This window comes from Ammospiza caudacuta, chromosome 3, assembly GCF_027887145.1.
Source record: "Ammospiza caudacuta isolate bAmmCau1 chromosome 3, bAmmCau1.pri, whole genome shotgun sequence".
In the NCBI taxonomy this organism is placed as follows: Eukaryota; Metazoa; Chordata; class Aves; order Passeriformes; family Passerellidae; genus Ammospiza; species Ammospiza caudacuta.
This window is the reverse complement of record NC_080595.1, coordinates 55,636,832-55,656,530: the sequence shown is the minus strand read 5'-3', so window position 1 is coordinate 55,656,530 and position 19,699 is coordinate 55,636,832. Positions and strand designations below refer to the sequence as shown.

At 41.6% G+C, this 19,699-nt stretch overlaps 1 protein-coding gene across 9 annotated transcripts in view; it reads left to right on the top strand.

Annotated features, from left to right (window-relative positions):
* The window catches only part of HIVEP2 (HIVEP zinc finger 2), a 136,973-nt gene extending 117,614 nt beyond the window's left edge, over positions 1–19,359 (top strand). For all 9 annotated transcript variants that reach the window (XM_058802484.1, XM_058802482.1, XM_058802489.1 and 6 more), the window contains 5 exons: positions 619–773; positions 5,895–6,070; positions 8,679–8,780; positions 9,295–10,205; positions 16,818–19,359. In XM_058802484.1, coding sequence (XP_058658467.1) covers positions 619–773; positions 5,895–6,070; positions 8,679–8,780; positions 9,295–10,205; positions 16,818–17,636 — 2,163 coding nt within the window. In that variant the 3' untranslated portion in view covers positions 17,637–19,359. The remainder of the gene's footprint in view (positions 1–618; positions 774–5,894; positions 6,071–8,678; positions 8,781–9,294; positions 10,206–16,817) is intronic.
* Positions 19,360–19,699: the final 340 nt, after the last annotated feature.

The window sequence follows — 19,699 nt, the reverse complement described above, 5'->3', positions numbered from 1 at the left end:
CAAGACAACTTTGGAGCCTCAATTTATCCTTCTGCAAGCTCTGCTACTGCTACTGTCTCTGTCTCTGTTTCTATTTTCAAAATCAGATGTAAAAAGTGAGGCTTTTAAAGCCTTCCATTTATGTGTGCCAGAGTCTGACACATTATCGCCTTTTATTTTGCCCTTTGTTTTTCCTGATAAACCGTGTGTCAGACACAAACATCCACATGCTTTTGTAAGAAAAGATTAAGATAAAATTGAGTAAGGATCTTCAGATCCATTTAATGTCTTTTACATATTGACTCTTCCTCACGGATAAAGGGTTTGCTAATAGTGCCAGGGAAAATTCTGTAATGGCAATAAATTACCTTCTGAGGCTTTTTCATATCTATTTTCCATTATTTTTTTTTCCTGAGGAAAGATACAGTATTGTATTTTCTGTCAAGACTTGTAAAAATTTGTATGTGTTGCCTCCTCTTTTATTCTCTGTCAAATTAAATGGGACAGATTAATTCATCGTATAGAGTTGGACCAGAATGAGAGTTTGGCTTTGACCTGGTATGTTAAAAGTATTTGAAATGAAGTGTGCATTTATTGTATGCTCCAGAAGTAACACCCTTGCTTGACTTTGTTCTACAGATGAAACATGAGCCATTCTTCTTGTTTGGCAGCAAGCTTGAAAAGAAAGTAGTGGGGAATATTATAAAAGAAAGAGTAAAAGGAGACATTCATGGAGATAAAGACATTACATCCAAACAAACTGAGCCGATACGAATTAAAATCTTTGAAGGAGGGTAAGAAAATATAACTGGAAATTTAAAGCTCAGCCTGTCATTTTACAGACATTTGAAAATGAATATGAATGAATTAGAATGTGAACAGTCTTTTGTATTCTTGCCATGTCCTGTAGCTCCCAAGTCTCTTCTTTTTTGTGTATTTGTCAGTCTTAAAATGCACCACAGGGTACTTGTATGCTCACTTTGCTACTTTGCTATTAAGACAATTGTTTTCCATCTGTGTGAGAGCACTTGCTTGAAGTTGTTACTTTAATTTCTTAAGTCATAAGGAAGTGGATGAACTGCTAACATGTTGATATTTTCTGTGCCATTTCTTTGTATTTAATGACTTTCATGAGGATGTGTTTCCATTTTTAGGCACTTGTGTATTTCCACTCAGTTGAACGGGTTGACAAGGTGTTCTTATTCTTGCAATATTGTACTATTTACTGAGGTTGGCTTTTGGAGATTAAATGTAAAATGCCAATGAAATCTATGGTATCTAAGGCTAATCCATAGATCTGTCATGTATGGTTGATAAAATACTGTTTCATTTTACTATGACAATCTATCACTCAAGTGATAACAGAAGCAAATAACAAAGAGGGGAAAGCCAATTAACATTGTTTTGAGCCTTATGAAACTTGTTAAGAAAGGAAAATTAAAAAGACACTTGTTTGTCTCTGCAGTATTCTCTAAAATGGAAGATATTGTTGAATTTCATTTACAGAATTCTGACACAATGCAGTTAGTTTGCTAGTTTTTAGTTGTGCATAGTCAGGTGGCTAAACAAGATGTGATTTGTAGTCTTACCAAACTCAGATGGTCCCAAAGCACTGTTTTATTGGGGTGACTAAATAGGTCAGGAGGGAGATGTGAGAAATTCATAAATCCATTTCCTTTTCCTATCAGTTTGTACCCTTTAAAATCTCAATTGTCCTTCATTGATGTGTTTTTTTCTATGATTGAATAATCTCCATGAAATTACCATTGCCATTTCTCTGTAGTCTGCAACACTGAAGGAGTATAGCCTACATCTTGCTTGAAAGACTGAAAAAGTTCTTTTGGAGATTTTTATAGGTGTGCTGGCCCAGACACTCTTGTCCTGTTCTCTGTAGTTGTACCTTGTCCTAGTACCTAAGCCAGTAGACTGGCTTTACAAAAGTGAGCCAAATTCAGTTGTAAACCTAAGTTTACAAGAAATGTAAAGAGCTGGTGCTTCAACTCACTCCCACTTTGAAGAATGAAGTTGCTTCCCACTTTGTACCATTTCTGAATTTGGATGACCCAGGTGAAGATAGTCTGCCTTGATGTAAGCTACATGATGAGAGGTCAGAAGAGTGAAAGTGTGTTAAGAAAAGCAACTTAAAGGAGAATTCAGATGAGTGTGAGCTGCAGCAGATCACTCTATAAAAAACTTCTACTATCTAATACTTACGTCAATAAATTTTGTGTGTTAATTGCACTACCTTAAGTTTTCCTGTACATCAATAAGGTTTATGAAACTATTTGAGTAAAATCATGTAATTCACACTTCACTTAGAAATGTCTCCTAGTAATACTTAGCTATGTTTAGATACCCTTTGAGTAAAACAAAACATAGGAAACCTTGATGTGCACATCAGTTTCTGGAGTGGGGAGAACAAATAGTCTGTGCAATAGACTGGGACTTCCTCAATAGAAACATAAAAACTGCAAAACTGCAGCAAATGAGGTGATGCAGTGATGCACTCTTTCCTCATGCATCATAACTTCATGGTACATTTTACAACAATTATTTGTGGAAGAACAGATTAATTCTTTCCATTCTTGACATTCATTTGGCTATTTTTTAAATCGGTGTAATATACCTTAGACATTATTGTCATGTCTAGCACTGCTTTCTGTCAGGGTTATTGAATTTTTCCTTCTCTTCAAGTTGTTGTCTATCGCACTTAAAGCTATCTATTGTCTATCACTTCTTAAAGCTAGTTTTTGATGTGGGTGGGTTTCTATGCTTGCTTCTTGGCTGTTTGTTGAGCTATTTTGCTCTCTCTTCAAGCACACCTTCATCTCCTTTAAGCACATAGTGCAATGAACTATATAGCAAATGTCTGTTGTCTTCATGTCACATTTTCTCCCCTGGATAGACAAGTATGGATGGTTGTACCTTGTTTCAGCAGCATATTTTCATTTTGGTTTTCAGTTTTCATGGGCAATGGGTTTCCTTAGGCTTTGTGATTGCTTTTGTTTCATAGGTGTGAAGAAGGTAATTAGCTGGGAAAGATCTGTGGTTGTCTGCTTTTGTCTGTGTGAAATTAGCAGGCAAGTGGAGCTCTGTAGCTGCCTTGTGCCAGTGGGGTGGAGCATTCATATGGCAGCTGGGCCACATGAATGCTCCACCCCACTGGAGCAAGACAGCTGGGGCTGGGGATGAGTGAGAAGCTGAAGGAGCAGAATCAGAATCGAGGCAAAAAGTAGATCATTGAATCATAGAGTTGTTGCAGTTGGAAGAGACCTCTGAGATCGAGTCCAAATGTCAGCCAGTGCCACCAGATGTCACAGCACATCACCACCTCGCTGCAGAAAGCCCATGAAGAGCTTTTTGTAAGCATCATAGCAGAGGGAGTTTGGAAGGAAAAAACTAAACCCTGCATTGTTACCACTGGCAGGTGGCTTGATTCAAGTGAAATTACCTGAATCACAAAATCTGCCTTCCATCATTTGACTGCAGATGTGACTGATGGGATATGAAGCAGTATTTCTCAAAGAAAAGTAGTAATTTCAGGTTCAATCCTTGCTGCAGTACAGTTAGTTACTAGTGGTGTGCAAAGAAAGAAGGGACAGGACAAGCATGCCTGCTCATCTGACACCTAGTTTAATGACATTAGCTGACAGCAAGAATTCACCATTTGCTTATGTTTGTACTTTCATATCTACCAGTAATAGACTCTAATTGAAGAACCCAAATAAAATAACTCAATTATAACTCAAATAATAATTCAATTTTGAATAGAAATTGCAGGACTCTGAGAGTTATTAATACTTTTTAACTCAAGAGTCCCATCCTAGTCAAACTCTGAGCAGCAGTGGCCAAAGTCCTTACATGGAGATTACATAGTAGGAAGGGGGAAATTACTCAAAGCTTTGAGAGAGGCACAAACTAGCAGTAAGATCGAATATTCCTGAGGTCTAAAAGGTAATCACCATGACTCTGACTTCTGGTCTTTTAGTTTTTGCACCAGCCCTTCTTTAAATGTCAAGTTTGTGTGTGTCATTTCTCTTACAGTCATTGTTATGATGAAGCATACTTAAAGAGTCAAGGTCAGTTGTGGCCAAAAATCATCTATATGAATGATGAAGAGACACATGTTTTATCATTCTCTTTGTGTCCAATGGGATCTGACAGGTGACAGAAGCCAGTGGAATGAGGTCAAGCAGAAGAAGAGCAGAGATGGAACAACAGAAAAGCACATGTAATAGCACAGCATTTATCTTACCAGTGTCAATCAGGGGTGGTACAGTAGACTCCATCCCAGAAAAATAAGACTGTAAGGAGAGATGAAGAGAAGATAAAATAGCAGTATTTCAAATAATAATGGACTTTTCTTTTTTTTTGTCTGTGGGAGAAAGCTTGGAGGAAGTTGATGAAGCAGTGGATAGAGAGATGACTAGCAGTCCTTGACATGTGCATATGAAGGAGAACCTGGGAAATGGGGCAACCAAGATCCCAAAAATATTGTACAGAAAACCTGCTAGAGAGATGACTAAATACTACATTATTTTAGACTATTCCAGTTTTGTCCATGCTGCCAGGGACAATGAAGGATATGGGAGAAGTACAACTTTGTTGGAAATGAGATGAAAAAAACCTGAATTTAGGCATCTGCATTTGAAAGAGGAGCTAATGAGTTTAAAAGATAAGAAGATTGACTTCAGAACAGGACACTGTTTTTCTAGAATATTAACTTCAGAATTTATATTGCCTATGATATAGCTAAACATATGGGTAAGTGTTCATCTAAGAACAGCACACTTGAAAAATGTTCCAGCTCTGTAACCCAAAAATTGCCACTTTTTTTCTTGTAGAGTTATCATCGCATTAACAGAATCTTTCACATAGTCCCTTTTTTATTTGAAGTACTGAATGTCAGTATCAACAATATTTTGTGGGTTGTGCATCCACAGAATGACTGAAAGCACTTTGTGCTGCTTAAGATGAGGGCAATGGAGGATAGAGAGCAGAGAAAATATTATTTCTCAGTTCTTACACTTCCTGGATTTTACTTTGAGTGAATGAGGATGGAATTCTTCCCCAAAGGAATGCAGTCTTCAAACCTCAGAACAGCCGGAGTAGATTCCCTGGACTCCTTTAGATTTCAGTATTAAGAATTTACATGATAATAAAGGCAATGTACAGCTTTACATAGATTTTAATATCTTATTTATTTTCTAACTACACACTATGTGATCAGCAAAAAAAAAAATCGAAACCTTATGTCTGTGTGTCAGTTCTATGCCATAAGAAAAATTTCAGTAATAGCTTTCTTCAAAGTATCTGTGTTTGACCATTTTATTTCTAAAGCATCACATACCTGAGTGAAATCAACTCCATGTCTCTTTGGGGAGCAATTTATCTTTGGGGATGTCAGGCATGTGTAATGTGAATGAATATATCCTTGCTCGTCATCCATGTTCCCTTTATGCTTAATGGGAAGAAACGGGCATTTCCAGGATGTGATTTATCTGATCCCAAGGGATAAATACACTAAAATAGTTAAATGAACGGTGCTGCAAAATAATGCTGTTTTCAGTGGTGGTAAATGTCTGTGCTGTACAAGAATACAGTGAGCTGAAATTCAACCTATAGGCTTATATTTGGAGTTGTGTCTATAGGAATGGTTCTTTGTTGGTTTCCTGACAAGGTGTTTATACTGTACTCATACTGCAACTTGTTGGTTTCATATTGCTTAAATATATTGGGGCCAGCACATTCTCTGAAAGCCAAATACTTTATGAGTTCCATACTGAAAATTCAGTAGTTCCTTTGGACTTCTGTGAGTTTGCATTGATTATGAGGATCAGATGCATAGAAGTGATGTTTGTACATGTATCAGACCTAAAATATGAATGACTTAAGTACTTGCTCTCTTCCCACAGGTATAAATCAAATGAGGATTATGTCTATGTCAGAGGTCGTGGCCGAGGAAAGTACATTTGTGAAGAATGTGGCATTCGCTGTAAAAAGCCCAGCATGCTCAAAAAACATATCCGCACTCACACTGATGTCCGGCCTTATGTATGCAAGCTGTGCAATTTTGCCTTCAAAACTAAAGGTACCTGACCTTTTCATTTGAGCTCTTGCCACTTCTGGAGCTATTTTACCCTCTGGGATTCAATCACCCATTGCAATCAAGAAGAATATTTTCTTCAGAATAAATTTTTTATGTTTCTATATACAGGACTATATAAGAAAGCTTGTTCTCTTCTGTACAATTAATCCAGGGATTTTGTAAGACTCTGAGACTCCTTGGATAGCTTCATTGAGAACCTAGAGACTCTTGGATGGTCCTTCTGTCTGCAGGGAAAATGTAGTAGCATAAGAACCACCCTGAAAAATAATACTTTGCCAATATTGTTGCATGGTGCAAATTTTAATTGCAGCAGCACTTAAATGCTACCAGGAGACCATATTTCTTATGACATAATGTAGAAGCAGAGCATCAGCTGCTGAGGAAGACATGCCTTCACAGGCTTTACAGTGGGTCAGTTTCAAGTTTATAAATAATATATGTCTCCTAGATGGGCCAGTCCATCCACTGTGGCATTAATTATGAATAGAGATCTGATAGCTTCTGTTCACATGTATTTATCAGCTTAGAAAAAAAAGCTTCCATTTGTCACCCTGTGGCCACAGATAATGGTATTCTTTGGAATTCAGATTCGTGATGCAACCATCTCCTTGAAAAAAAAAAATCCTTTCCTTGGTATCATTTCTTTGTAGCACAGCCTAAATCAGCCTTACATTCTCAGTTTCTTAGCTTCCCTTTGGCAGACAAAAGAATGGATTCTAGTCCCAGTGCAGTGAAACTTAACTCAAAGGAGGAGAAAGAATGCTGAAGGAAATTTCTCCCAAGATCCCCGTGCAGTTTCATGGCTGTTTTGAGGATTGAGAATTGTAATAGTTTCCATGACTCCAGCAGTTCTTTCTGTGCCAAAGATGGGAACAGCTGATGGATGGTAGTAGACCCATCAGCCTAATTTAAGATGGGAATGTTCATGGGCATGAAGAGAGAAAGACAAGGAGCTGCTTGTTTGTAGTCCCAGTAGACCATCTGGTGAGCTGCTCTCATATCATTGCTTACATTTGACATTACTGGAGGAATGGGTCTTGAGTAGGGACTTGAAGTACATGACAGGGTTGTGGTTTTATACCTGTGTTCAGAGAGGACATTCCAGGAAGAAGAGGTGGCATGGAAAAAAAAAAAAAAAAGAGAGAAATTGCTTGCTGTGGCTGGCATTTCTGACAAAGAAGGAGAAACATGGATGAGGTGGTTTACTCTTGCACAGAAGGGGCATGAGTAGCAAGAGACTAGGTTAGCCTTTGAAGTACAAGCAGTGTTTTACTGGTTCATTACTGATTATAAGCAGTTGTCAGCCTCCTAACTACTGCTGCTACTTTGCTGTGAGCAGTGAGGACAAACTTTCAGAAGTACTTATGTTTTTAGTTTTTGCGAGCATTTAGCCATCCAGAAGCATCAATGGCCAAGTTAAATTTTTCATGCAGTGCACAGACTCAAGAAACTCCTAGTGAGAAGGGAATTATTCAAACTAGCTGGAGCTGAAAGGCAGAGAAGAAGAGCATTGTGAGTTTCTAAGCACACCTGCGCTATTCAGCAGAAGAGTGCAGTGTTCCTGACCCCAGATGGCATGTACCACAACACCATCTGGAGATGCTGGTTGGGGTCCTAGAAGCAGCACAAATGCATTTCCAGAGGGCTTTCCTTGAACTAAGAAACACCATGACTTGGTAGTGGGTTGGGTTTGCTTGTGCCATGCTTTCCCGTTTGGGTGTTGCAAATGAGGCTGAAGTGGCAAATGGATTAGAGCAATATTCTCCAGCTTGTGCTTTGTGCTCAAGATTCTTTGTCATGAACTGTCTCTTGGGGCCAATCTCAACCCAGTTTTTTAATCTATGAAAAAACAGACCAAGACAGGCACTCCAGAAAGTCAATAGTCTAGTGTTAGATTGCTCCCTCAGGGGAGTGGGAGATTTGCTTTCAAATCTCTGCTGTGTCTGGTTTAGATCCGTACTCTAAATCTGGGAGCTGAACTTGAATTTCCCCCGTCCCAGGTGGGTGCTGTAAGCACAGCTTCTCTCAGTTCAGACACTGCAGCTAGATGGTATATTTGCATAGAAAAGTCTCCTGTAAGTGTCTTGTTTTGTTTTTTTTTTTTTTTTTTTGGTGGGGTACTTTTGCCTCCAAATGCTTCAAATACATGGAGCATTTGGAAACCATGTGCGAAGTTAAATGTGAGAGCCCTTACCTGGAAAGTGCCACTGTGTAAATGGGAGCATGAGACCTGAATGGCTGCTGTGCTGTGGCAATCTGTATATATTATGAACAGTGAGTCCAGGAACAGGTAACATCCAAAAGTGGGTTTTGTAGGGGTGCCTAAATATCATGCGGAAAATTGGAGAGATGCCTATGTACGTCTCAGGCCCTGAGTGTATTTAATTTTTTTATTTTCTATATAAAAACCAGCTCTCATTAAAACAGGCTCTGAGGCCAGTGATCTTGATGAGTCAGCCCTGTCTGTTGTGGTGTTTTCTAAAGCTAAACCCCATTACCTGCAGCATAATGGAGCTAAGATACACCAAAACCTTACTTGAAGAGTGATCTTTGTTGTTGTCCATTAATTACATTAATCTCTGATCCACAGGAAATCTGACAAAACATATGAAGTCTAAAGCACACATGAAAAAATGCTTGGAGCTTGGAGTATCAATGACATCTGTAGATGATGCTGAAACTGAAGAAGCAGGTATGTCAAAATGATTTCATTTAGTTGGAACGGCCTCATTCCAACAAAAGTATGGAAAGTATGGAGTCTGTAAATGACTCACTGCACTTTAGCACAGTGATGGGCATGGGAAAATATATTATGAGTATTTGGGGTATTTTTTTATTGAGAGTTAATGTTTTAATAAACAGGAAGTAAAAAAAAAAAAAACCTATCTAGTTGTCTGGGTTATACTTTTTTTACATGAAGAGATGCTAGAAATAAAAATATGGCCTGTTGTCATCTGTCTCATTTGAGGTTCCCAAGAGTGAACTTGCAAGGTACTATAGGATGAATTTGCTTCCATACTTCAAGTTTAGAATTTTAGGCATTATTTTGAAAAAAAATGTGGTTTTAATCGATGAGGAATGGCTTTATGCAGCCATCCCAGGTGAAGAGCATCCAGCGATGGCATTGAGTGTGCTGGGCGGGGAATGGTTGTGGTGTGAGAGGTGGGATATGTGCTAATCATTTGGACTTGCTGTGGTTGTTTCAGAAAATATGGAGGACATGCAGCAGGAAGCAGAGAAGAGCAGCAGCCTGGCAGGGCTGTCAGCAGAGCACCAGTTTTCTGACGCAGAGGAATCGGATGGCGAGGACGGCGATGACAATGATGATGATGATGAAGATGAGGATGATTTTGATGATACTCAGGGAGACTCGACACCAAAAACCAGATCAAGAAGCACCAGCCCGCAGCCCCCTCGGTTCTCCTCCCTGTCAGTGAACTCAGCTGGGGCATCGCAGGGGGCTTCCCCAGAGGGCTCCCTTTCCGTGGGACACTCTTCCCTCATCAGTTACTTGGTCACCTTACCTAGCATTCAGGTTACTCAGCTTATAACACCAAGCGACTCCTGTGACGACACACAAATGACAGAATATCAGAGGTTTTTCCAGAGCAAGAGTACGGATTCAGAGCCTGATAAAGACAGATTGGACATACCCAGTAGCATGGACGAGGATTGCACGCTTTCGTTGGATCCCAGTTCTTCTCCAAGGGACCTCTCACCTTCCAGTCGACAATCGTCACCTGGCTACGATTCTTCACCCTACAGAGATAACTCACCAAAGAGGTATTTGATGCCAAAAGGGGATTTGTCACCCAGAAGACATCTGTCACCCCGACGAGATATTTCACCCATGAGGCACCTTTCCCCGCGGAAGGAGGCTGTGCTGAGGAGAGAGTTATCACCAAGACGGGACGTGTCCCCGAGACGTCACCTGTCGCCAAGGAGACCAGTGTCACCAGGGAAAGATGTGTCTGTTCGAAGAGATTTGTCTCCCAGGCGAGAGAGGCGATACATGGCCTCCGTTAGAGCTGCGTCTCCCCGGAGGGGCTTGTACCACAACCCAGCATTGTCCATGGGTCAATATTTACAGTCTGAGTCTATTCCAGTGGGACATTCAGTAAGTATGAAAGAATATTTTCATTCCTCCTGTAGAAAACTGTGCTCTTACTGAATTTGAGCATTTCAAAAATCTTTGCAGCTTTGTAGAAGAAGAAGACATAAACTTCGAGTCTTGGTGGGCAGTCTTGGAACAAATGCAAGAAATTTGGAATAGACAAAGACCAAGTCAGGATGCTAATTTAGATGCACTAGAATCAGCCTAAGGGGCAAGTGTTCACTTGGTAGAACTCTGAGTAGCTCCATGAACTTCAATGAAATTAGGCTGGTTTGCATTTTCTGCCTCCATATTCATTACATATATATATGTGTGTATAATTTTTAAATGGCCCAGAAAGCTTACATGGTTTGTGAGGCCTTCTTCTGCACTGTAAGAAATATTGTACTTTCTGGACTCTCAGGTGAGATCCAGCCAAAATCAAGGCTTAAAGCCCAGTTCTTGTGGTACGGTGCCCACCACTGAGTATTCCTTAATGGAATAAAAATGCTAAGATAATGGAACCTCTTAGAAAAGCAGAGTGCACACTGAAATTATGATCTGTGGCTGGAATTTAAAGGATATTATTGTGTGAGAGGAGCAGGCAGCTGTATGCCCCGCAGGAAGTGCCACAACCGTTTGGGTGGAAATATGCAAAATTTGCGCAGCTGCTGTCTGTGCTCTTCCCTTTTGGTAAATCAGCTCCCAGAAACTGCCTGATTGGCACTTTTGGCCAGCTCTAGCATTCACAAAGCACTCCCTCCACAAATAGATTGCGGATTCCTTTAGAGGTAAGGAATGGCCTTCCTAGGTGTGAATTTACTTAATTATTAACTATGCTTTCCTCACCCTGTTGCTGTTGTGGCTGCCCTCTCACTTCCTGCCTATATGTGGGTTCAACCTGGGCAAGCTACCTCAGAACTCGTTGCTCTTCTCCTGGCTGGCCTCTTCTTCCTGCTTCCCCATTCCCAATCTTCTTGGCTCTCCGTGTAGTCTTTGCAGTGTTCCTCTGTGGAGGAGAAGAATTGAACCTTCAGTTCATACAGTCAGCATTTCTCAGCTCTGGTGTATTTTTCTCTGTAGAGTCAGGCTGATGTGTTATCTGCTCCCAGGATAAGGGATGAAGGATGCACCTGGGCAAGGATGTTTGGAGCTGGGGTGGACCAAAAAGAGCTGAGATGCTGCCAGCTTGGCAGATCCATAAGTGATTTCCCAGCATTTCAGGGGTGTAAGGGAAAGCTGCAACTTGAGTGGCTGTATTTATAGGAGAGAGCAACAGAGATGCTTCTCTCACATCTTAGACGGTGACTGATTGACTAAATGGTCCTTGAGAAAGGGCATGCTGAAACCCTGCTGCTCTCTGACAGGAGTGATCGCTGCACAGCTGAGAGAGGGTACAAATCCCACCAGCAGTTCTGCATTCCTGACTGTGTGAGGAAGCACAAGTGGGTGAAGAGTCACCAGTTTAACTAGTCATGATGTCTTAGTATCAGATGAATGGGATCATATGGGATTCTACAGCTGACACTGTGCAGGGTGCCCCAGTCCCTCATGCCCCACATGATGCACACTGGCATCCTGTAGTAAAGGATTTTAGATGTTAATGATGCTAGCAAAAATGGTAATCCTTGACCATCTGACAGTTCTTGCTGTAATATTTTTCTTATGCATTATGCACACCTTCCAGCAAGGCGTTTAGCACATTGTAAGGACTCTCTTAGCACTTCTCATTCCTTCTTTTAAGGAGTCCACCATGCCAGATAGACTTCTAGTGCTTACCTTGTTTTTTGAGAGTCAGGCATGTGGTAGTGAAAAACACAATGAAAAATCAGTTCAGTTGTCTTACAGAAAGGATCAGTAACTTGATGGCATATTGGGTGTTTGGGAGAGAAGGCCAGACCTCAGTAGAGTCACTACAACCTGAATAGAGGAGGCATCACTGGAAGCAGAGCCCAGGCAAATGTAAATGAAAAAAAGGACAAGTGAGGATGATTGCCTGTTGCAACAAATGACTGCAAGGAAGGAAAGATGCATTCCTTGTCTCTTGATGCCTTTCTGGAAAATGGACTTTAGCCAAACATTAGACAAGCTTAAGTGAAACACAAGTTATTATACTCAGCATGTGGGAAGACAAATAGCACCTGAGCTAGCAATAAGTGAAAGCTGTCAGAGAAAAAAAAGGAATAAAGGTTGTTTTTCACTTTTTAGAGTAGTGAAATCCAGCAAACCAGAACATCATTAGCAGCTGCATTGGTGATGCTCATGCTGGCTTACAATCCTTAAAGTACTTTCAGAGCTGCATTGGGTTCCCAGTCCTTGCAGGAATAAGGGCAGTTTTGTGCTTCCAGTGCCTGCAGTTCTCAGAAGAGGCCAGTTTTCTTTCTTCTCAGCTGAAATTGATGTATTTGCTCAGTCTCTTTGGCCAGTGCTGGTCTAGTTGCCCTACATCTTGCTTCCTGTTGAATGTCCATGCACTTTGGTGGTCTCTTGCAAAAGACTTGTAAAGTGCTCAGGCATGAAAAGCACTACATAGAAAGCAATTAAAATTATTTGTTTAGGAAGTGGAAAAGAGCATGGTGAAAGTAAATATTTTTTTAGATTGTATAAAAATACAGGAAAATACACACTTATTTTCTTCTTTGGCAAGCAATAGCAGGATAGACTCTTGCAACAGAATACTCTCTCTAAAGTAGCTTAAGTCTCTAGTGTATGCAAGGTCGCACTTGGCTTTGACTAGTTGAGTTGGTGTCTTTAAAATTAATGCCAGATTTCTACTGTTCTCTAAATACATTCAGGATCTTCTGTCAGTTGCAGAGGTTTCTTTCCTTACTGAGGAGGCTGATGCCATTATCAAAGGGCTCAGATTCTTCTTCCAAGTCATCTTCTGCCAGTCCTGAGAGAACAAGAAGTAATAGGAAGGCTTCATTTGTTCTCCCTGAGTGAATCTCTTTTATCATTTTCATTTGACTGAAGCATATGTCTCTGTTGTCACATTTTTTGTGTTTTGACTCACATTTTCAGTCTGGGAGTAAGTGACCTGGATTGTTGTCAGATGGAATTAAACTGAAAATGTGCACCAGGAGGGCAGCAGGTGCCCTTGAACTGTGAGTGGCCATCCAAGTGACTGCAAAGAGGCCACACCGGGCTAGACTGAAGCAACCTTTTCTTCCAAACCCACGACACTTGTATTGTGAATATGGGATCCAGCACAAGCAGTTTTCACTCCATTCCAGCTTGTCCCAAACCTTAGTACACCCTGCTACTTCCTAGTGCAGACCAGAACCTTTGCCTCTTCTTCCAGTCCCAGGATAGACACAAAGAGATCAAGGAGGTGTCTTGCTGGGAGTGGCACAGACTGGTCTCTCACAACTATCTTAGCTTCTAGGCAGTAGTGGATTTTGCTTCTGCTTCCATCTTGTTGCTCATCTCATTCATTTTGAAGTCTGAAGCCTGTCTTGATATATTCAGAAGGGCTGAAGGGAATTAGGCACCTCTATGACCACTTGAAAGTTTATAGGACTTATGGTCCTTTGATCATCCCAAACATGGATATTAAATCACTTCCCAAACACTCACTACTTTATCATCTTGAGTGAAATGCATTCTTGTACAGAGAGCCAGAAATTCTGAATTCCAGGTAAACTGTAAATAGGTTCCCTGGTGCATCTGGGCTACTGTGGTGCATTCTGTGTTGGGCTGCAAATTGAGCTGATCCTGAAAGTGAGGGCCACACAGAGTTACAGTCATTTTATTGGGCACCATGTCTTTCAGGAGGCACATTGGTAATGTGCTCTGTTACAGATTTTCACTGTAGAGTTCAGTGTTTTCTGGTTTTCAATTTTAAAAAACCTCAAGTACATTATGACATGCTAATCAAAGAGACTGTTTTCCACCCAACATGTTTTTGCAAGCTGTGGTCTGAGGCTGCCCAGAGGATGTCTGTGAAGGGTGCTTGGCTTTGAAATGTGATCTTCCTCCTAATCTCACACAGCCTGATTTGGGTGATGTACCAGATACAGGGTAAACCCTATCTCATCCCTGAGGCATTCTGAGGGACTTGTGAAGCTGGGTTTGGCTTTGCTCAGGGGTGTGATGTGGCAGTCTAGCTTTGTGACCAGGTCAGAGCATTTAGCGAGGAGCTGCTACAGAATACTGTTGCTTGGGAAATTATATGTTACCTGGAGTTGAAGGGAAATATGCTAAACTGTAGCAAATGAGAATTAATAGAAAACTAACTGGATTCCCATTACCTGACAAAGAGAAGAGCTCAGCTCGCAGCACTGGCAGCAGCCCACTCTGACTGCAAAAAGATGCCATGACTTCGTGCTCTGTGCTCTGTGATCTAATCCTTGCCCTGTCAACTGCAGAAAGTCTTTACATTTTCAGGATGCTTGTTGAAAAGAGGCAGTCTTTCTCTGTGAATATGTGTGTCTGCTTGTAGGAATGAAAATGCTAGATATTGGTAAAGGAAATAAAAGCAGGGAAAGAGGTAGGAACAGTTACTAGTGATTATAACCATTTGTGTTGTTTCCAAACTTACCTGGCTGGGTTAGAGAAAAATAATCCAGTATGTGCCCAGCCAGGCTTGGAAGGTATCCAGTGACATGCACACACTGTCACTGTCTGTGTTAAAGTTGGGCATACAAGACATATATTGGATGATGCGGTGGATTTTGAAGCACAGAGCAGTTTCTGTCATGTTAGGCACCTCTATCCAGCAAGGACAGATTCTTGCTGTATTCCCTTAAGAAACTCTGGCAAGGTAAAACATGAAGCCAATGTCTTTCTCAATTAGAGATTTGTGTGTGACTAGGTTTATTCTTTGATGGGTTTTACTCTTTTTTTTGCTCAATTTCCCTTAGCCCAAGTTCACATCAGATGTAATAGTAATAAATGTCATGGTGTTGGAAATGTCCAAAAGGACAATATGACTGAGAAGCTGGTTGACAGACCAAAGATGGATAAAAAAAAAGGGGCAAGCAGCTGTGCAGAGGTGAAGTTAGTGATAGGAAGGACTGACAGGGTAGGTGAACTGTCTTGTGGCTTGGCAGTTGCAGTTTATTTTGTATAGTTTTCCCCATTCAGCAATATAATGTGCTGTCACTGTGCTTTCTTGTGACAGTTTCTCTTTTATGAGACTCAAGTGTCTCACTTTCTGAATAGGAAAATTCCCAACATAGATTAGTCTCTGAATAATATCTCTGAAGTTTGACTCTGATGATTATGGGTCACCCTTTCCTGTCTCGACATTGATTTATATTAAACAGGACAAAGCATCTGAGCACAGTGAGATTGAGCCCTTGGGTAGCAGAGAAACTGAATCTTTAATTGCCCCCTAAACCAGCTCCCTAGGATGGGATCAAGAGGTTGCTTAATGCCTTGAGAGCTAGGATTTCCCAGCAGTGAAGTGCTGCCACTTCAGTGCTTTGGCATTTAGCAGCGCAGTCCTCGGGCTGCCACACCAAGGCTGTGGTAGCATTGCAGCCCTGGGGCAATTGATCCATGTTTGGTCAATTTACAGAGCAGAGATGAGCATTTTCATTCATTTAATTTCACATGAGAGTCCCTGAGAGATGTGTGGCCAAATCCCACATATAATTATGAAAATGTCATCCTGCACTTCTGTCATCATTACTCGTCTGGTCAGCAAGAAACGATACTTGATCATCAGATAGCAAACAAATTTTAAAACTTAGGAATGAAAATAAAAAGGAACCCAAAAGGCCAGGGCATATTTAATACTGAGTGGAGATGGAGCTATTCATTCTTTCAAGGCAGGAGCTAATGGGAAGGCAGTGAAAATGTCAATATTGCGAGATTGGCTTTTATTACCCATCACAAAATCCCCCATTCTTCTCAACCCCATTATGACTGGGTGAGTCTCCCTGGGACACAATCATCACTTCTGCTCACAGCTGATGCCTCTGCTTTTTTTATTATTTATTGTTTACACTGCAGATAAGCCAGAGGGGTACTCCATTGTCTCAATGACTAAAAAAATTTGTGTCTTCATCACACAAAGACACTTGAACTTGCATGGAAATACCCATCTGCTTTCACCAAGGATTGGATAAAGCTCCCAGGGAGCAAGTGCCTTCTGTGGGGCTCAAGAGCAGGTTTTTCAGAAGGCAGTAAATACATACATGCTGTCAGATATTCCCTGTTATGCCCAGCAGTGGTGCTGAGCAGGGGATGTTCAGACGTGTACTTCTCTGCAATAAAGTTTAAATACCAGCACATTTTTCCAAAAGAGAGGGTAAGATGGATCTCCTGGCCAAATTTCTCTTGGGGAATGAAAATCTATCTACCCCAAATTCTGTTCAAAGTTTCAATTGAATATAATACCCTCCACTTCCTGACCTAAATTGCTGCATTGTGTTGCTGAATTCTCTTAACTAGCCACTGCTTTCACCTCAGAGTCATGAGCCCTGTAGGGCTGAGCTAAGCAAAACCTCCTCTGTTGTTTGGATTTGCAATTAGCGGAGTTTTCCAAATGCTTTGGGATCCGTCTGGATGAAAGGTGCTTCGTGAATGGGAGGTTGTGTTAGACAGGAAAGCAGATAGGTGGTTTGGCAGCCAGACAAGAATTCTGATAGTTACAGTGCTGACATCTCTTTTTTTTTCTTCTGGTTACAGAGGAGGGGGTTGTCTCAGGCACCTTATTTCAACATTTATGGAGAAAAAGGAGGCATGGAACATCGCAGGTCTAGCCTGTTCCCTGAAGGTCCGAGCGACTACGTCTTCAGTCATCTTCCACTACACTCCCAGCAGCAGATCCGAGCACCTATCCCCATGATGCCCATCGGGGGGATCCAGATGGTCCATTCAGTCCCCGTGGCCCTTTCAGGTTTACATTCTCCGTCCACTCTGGCCCTGCAGAGGCAGGTCTCTGAGGAGAAGCAGAGAGGAGCTGCGGAAGCCCTGGCGAAAGAGCCGTTCAGCATTTCGAAGCCCCACGAGAAGCGTACCTCTCCGCACAGCTTGCACGCCGCCGCTCCCCCCAGCGCCCCCTCCTCGCCGCTGCTGTTGCTGGCCCAGAGCACATCCGAGGACAGTGTGGTGGCTACCGAGAGGGAGCAGGAGGAGAACATACAGACTTGTACAAAAGCCATAGCCTCTCTGCGAATCGCCACAGAAGAAGCCGTTCTGCACGGGGCGGAGCAGCTGCAGAGGCCTTCTGAGCCTCACCAGAAACCCTTAGAAAGTGCACATTTTAGCATTAAACACTTTAGTGGATCTGAGCCGGGCCAGCCCTGTGCCTCAGCCACCCATCCTGACTCGCATGGTGGTGAACAGGACAGTTTTGGTACATCACAGACTGCGCCAGCCCATCCCACCTTTTACAGCAAGAGCTTTGTGGATGTCCAGCAGCTGGGCTTTCACAGCAGGAGCGAGCCCCCGTCAAGCACACAGGAAAGGAAAGATCCGTCATCTGAGAAGAGCAAGCCGCATTGATCTGAGATGCATGGAGACTTTCACCCCATACATTTACCCCACCTTTTTTTTTTCTAGAGATAGAAAAAGTATTCAAATTTACAGCATGCCTGTTCTAAGTTACAGTAGTTTGCTATTATATATACTTTTGTTATATCAAAAGAATTAGATAAAGTAACAAGTCATCATGAGCCTGACCAAAACTAAATTTGAAATTCTTATTGGGTCTGGTACTTTTAAATTGTACAGATGTTTGTGCCTTTTCTTTACTTTGCTTATATTCTTATAAGCATTTTTTTAGCAGTAATTTGTACATATTTTAGAATTTGTGTATCTGCTTTGTAATAAATGTAATTTCTTTCCTTTTTTGGACACTTGGATCTAAATGATGTAAAACAGAACAGCATCAATATATGTGAGGTTGCACTAAAACATATTTTTATATGATTAAAACTGAACAGCTTTTATGTACAGCTCTGATTCTGTAATACTAATATTTATTTACTTTGTTTCATAAATTGTAAATTTTTTTCTTAATGTTGTGGATTGCTTTTCTATGTGAAGCATGGGATTTACTGTTGCGTAATTAGAACAAAATGTATATTGTAAAACAAGATATTTAAACTAGAGTATCTTATATTATTCTGCACTTATGCATTAGTTAAAAAAAAAAAGATAAAAGATGTATCAGTCAGTTCTTAACTCTTGTAATTTTTTTTGTCTCGTTTGCCGGATTGACTATAACTTAAGTGCTGATTGTGATTTTAAACTGATAGTACCGTAAAGCATTAAAGTAAAACAATGTGCTATTGTGAGTTTTTTCAAAGCTTTATAAAACAGTTATAAATATATTAAAAGTATTTGGTCTTATGTGAACATGTTGATCTATATACTCCTTAAAAAGCTATGGGAAAACATTCCACCCCATGTAAATATGTGCATCACTGGTGCCATCTGTGTAGCTCACCGGGACGGGCAGGGTTTGCTGTGCTGGTGCTTCCAGGAGCGGGCTGGGGCACTGCTGCCTGCCCGAGGGCAGAGCCCAGCAGCGCCCTGACCCACTGCCTGGCCTCCAGCAGCAGGGTGGCAAGGCCCCTACGGCCGCTTGGGGCTGGGCCAGGAGCTGGCCTGCCGGCTGGACACACGGCGCCCTGCCAAGCCTGGCAGTCCCCTGCTCCGAGGGCTCACCAAGGGCCGTAGGTGTCATGGAGAAGAAGTGCCCTGGAGTGTCAGAGAGGGGTTTGGAGAGGAGAAAAAGGTGTTTCCTTGCTCTTGAACTCCACAGCTGGCCACTCCCTACTGCAATACCTGTGCCAGCTTCGGGGGAGGCTCCCGTTCTGTCCCGTTCCGTCCTGTCCTGTGGATGGAGGTGTGTGGCCCTGCCGGCAAGGCGGAGAGCACCACCACCCTGGCCTCTTCTGAGATGGGTTTCATGGGCAAGAAAGTCACAGTCTTCCAGTGTAGGGTCTTCACCTGGTCAAGGTTTGCTCCAGAGGGAAGGGAGGAGGAGCCTGGGCTTGTGTTTGAACATGTGTGGTGGGTTACCACTACCACCAGCAGCATGCGTGCCTGCACGCACGCACACACACACACACTCAAACACACGCATGCACACGCACAGATGAAAGAAACCAACGACCTGGATTATATTTTGTGCTATTTAGTGGATTATAAATCTGTGAAAACAAGTTTGTATATTGAAAATACATCTAAGGAGTGTTCTTTAAAAAGAAATAAATATACAGTTACATGCATGAGGTGTCTAGTTTTCATGTGTTCTTTGAATTTTCCAAGTTTATTGGTGTTCCAGCATTCTGCACAAGAAGCACCCTTAAAAATGTGAGTGGCAGTGAAAAATGTGGACCATATATTGGCTTTCTCACCTATTACCAAACTAAACCAGTTTATTTCTCTGTGTGGGGGCAGAGCCACAGGTGGCATGTTGTCATAATTCTAGCATGATGGCATATGATTAGTGTAATACCATAATGGACAGTGACCATTTCTAAACATTAAAGCTTAGCTTCTCATACCCACTGCAATGTTCTGCCTTTATTCCAGATCATTGTGGTAACCTTGCCAAG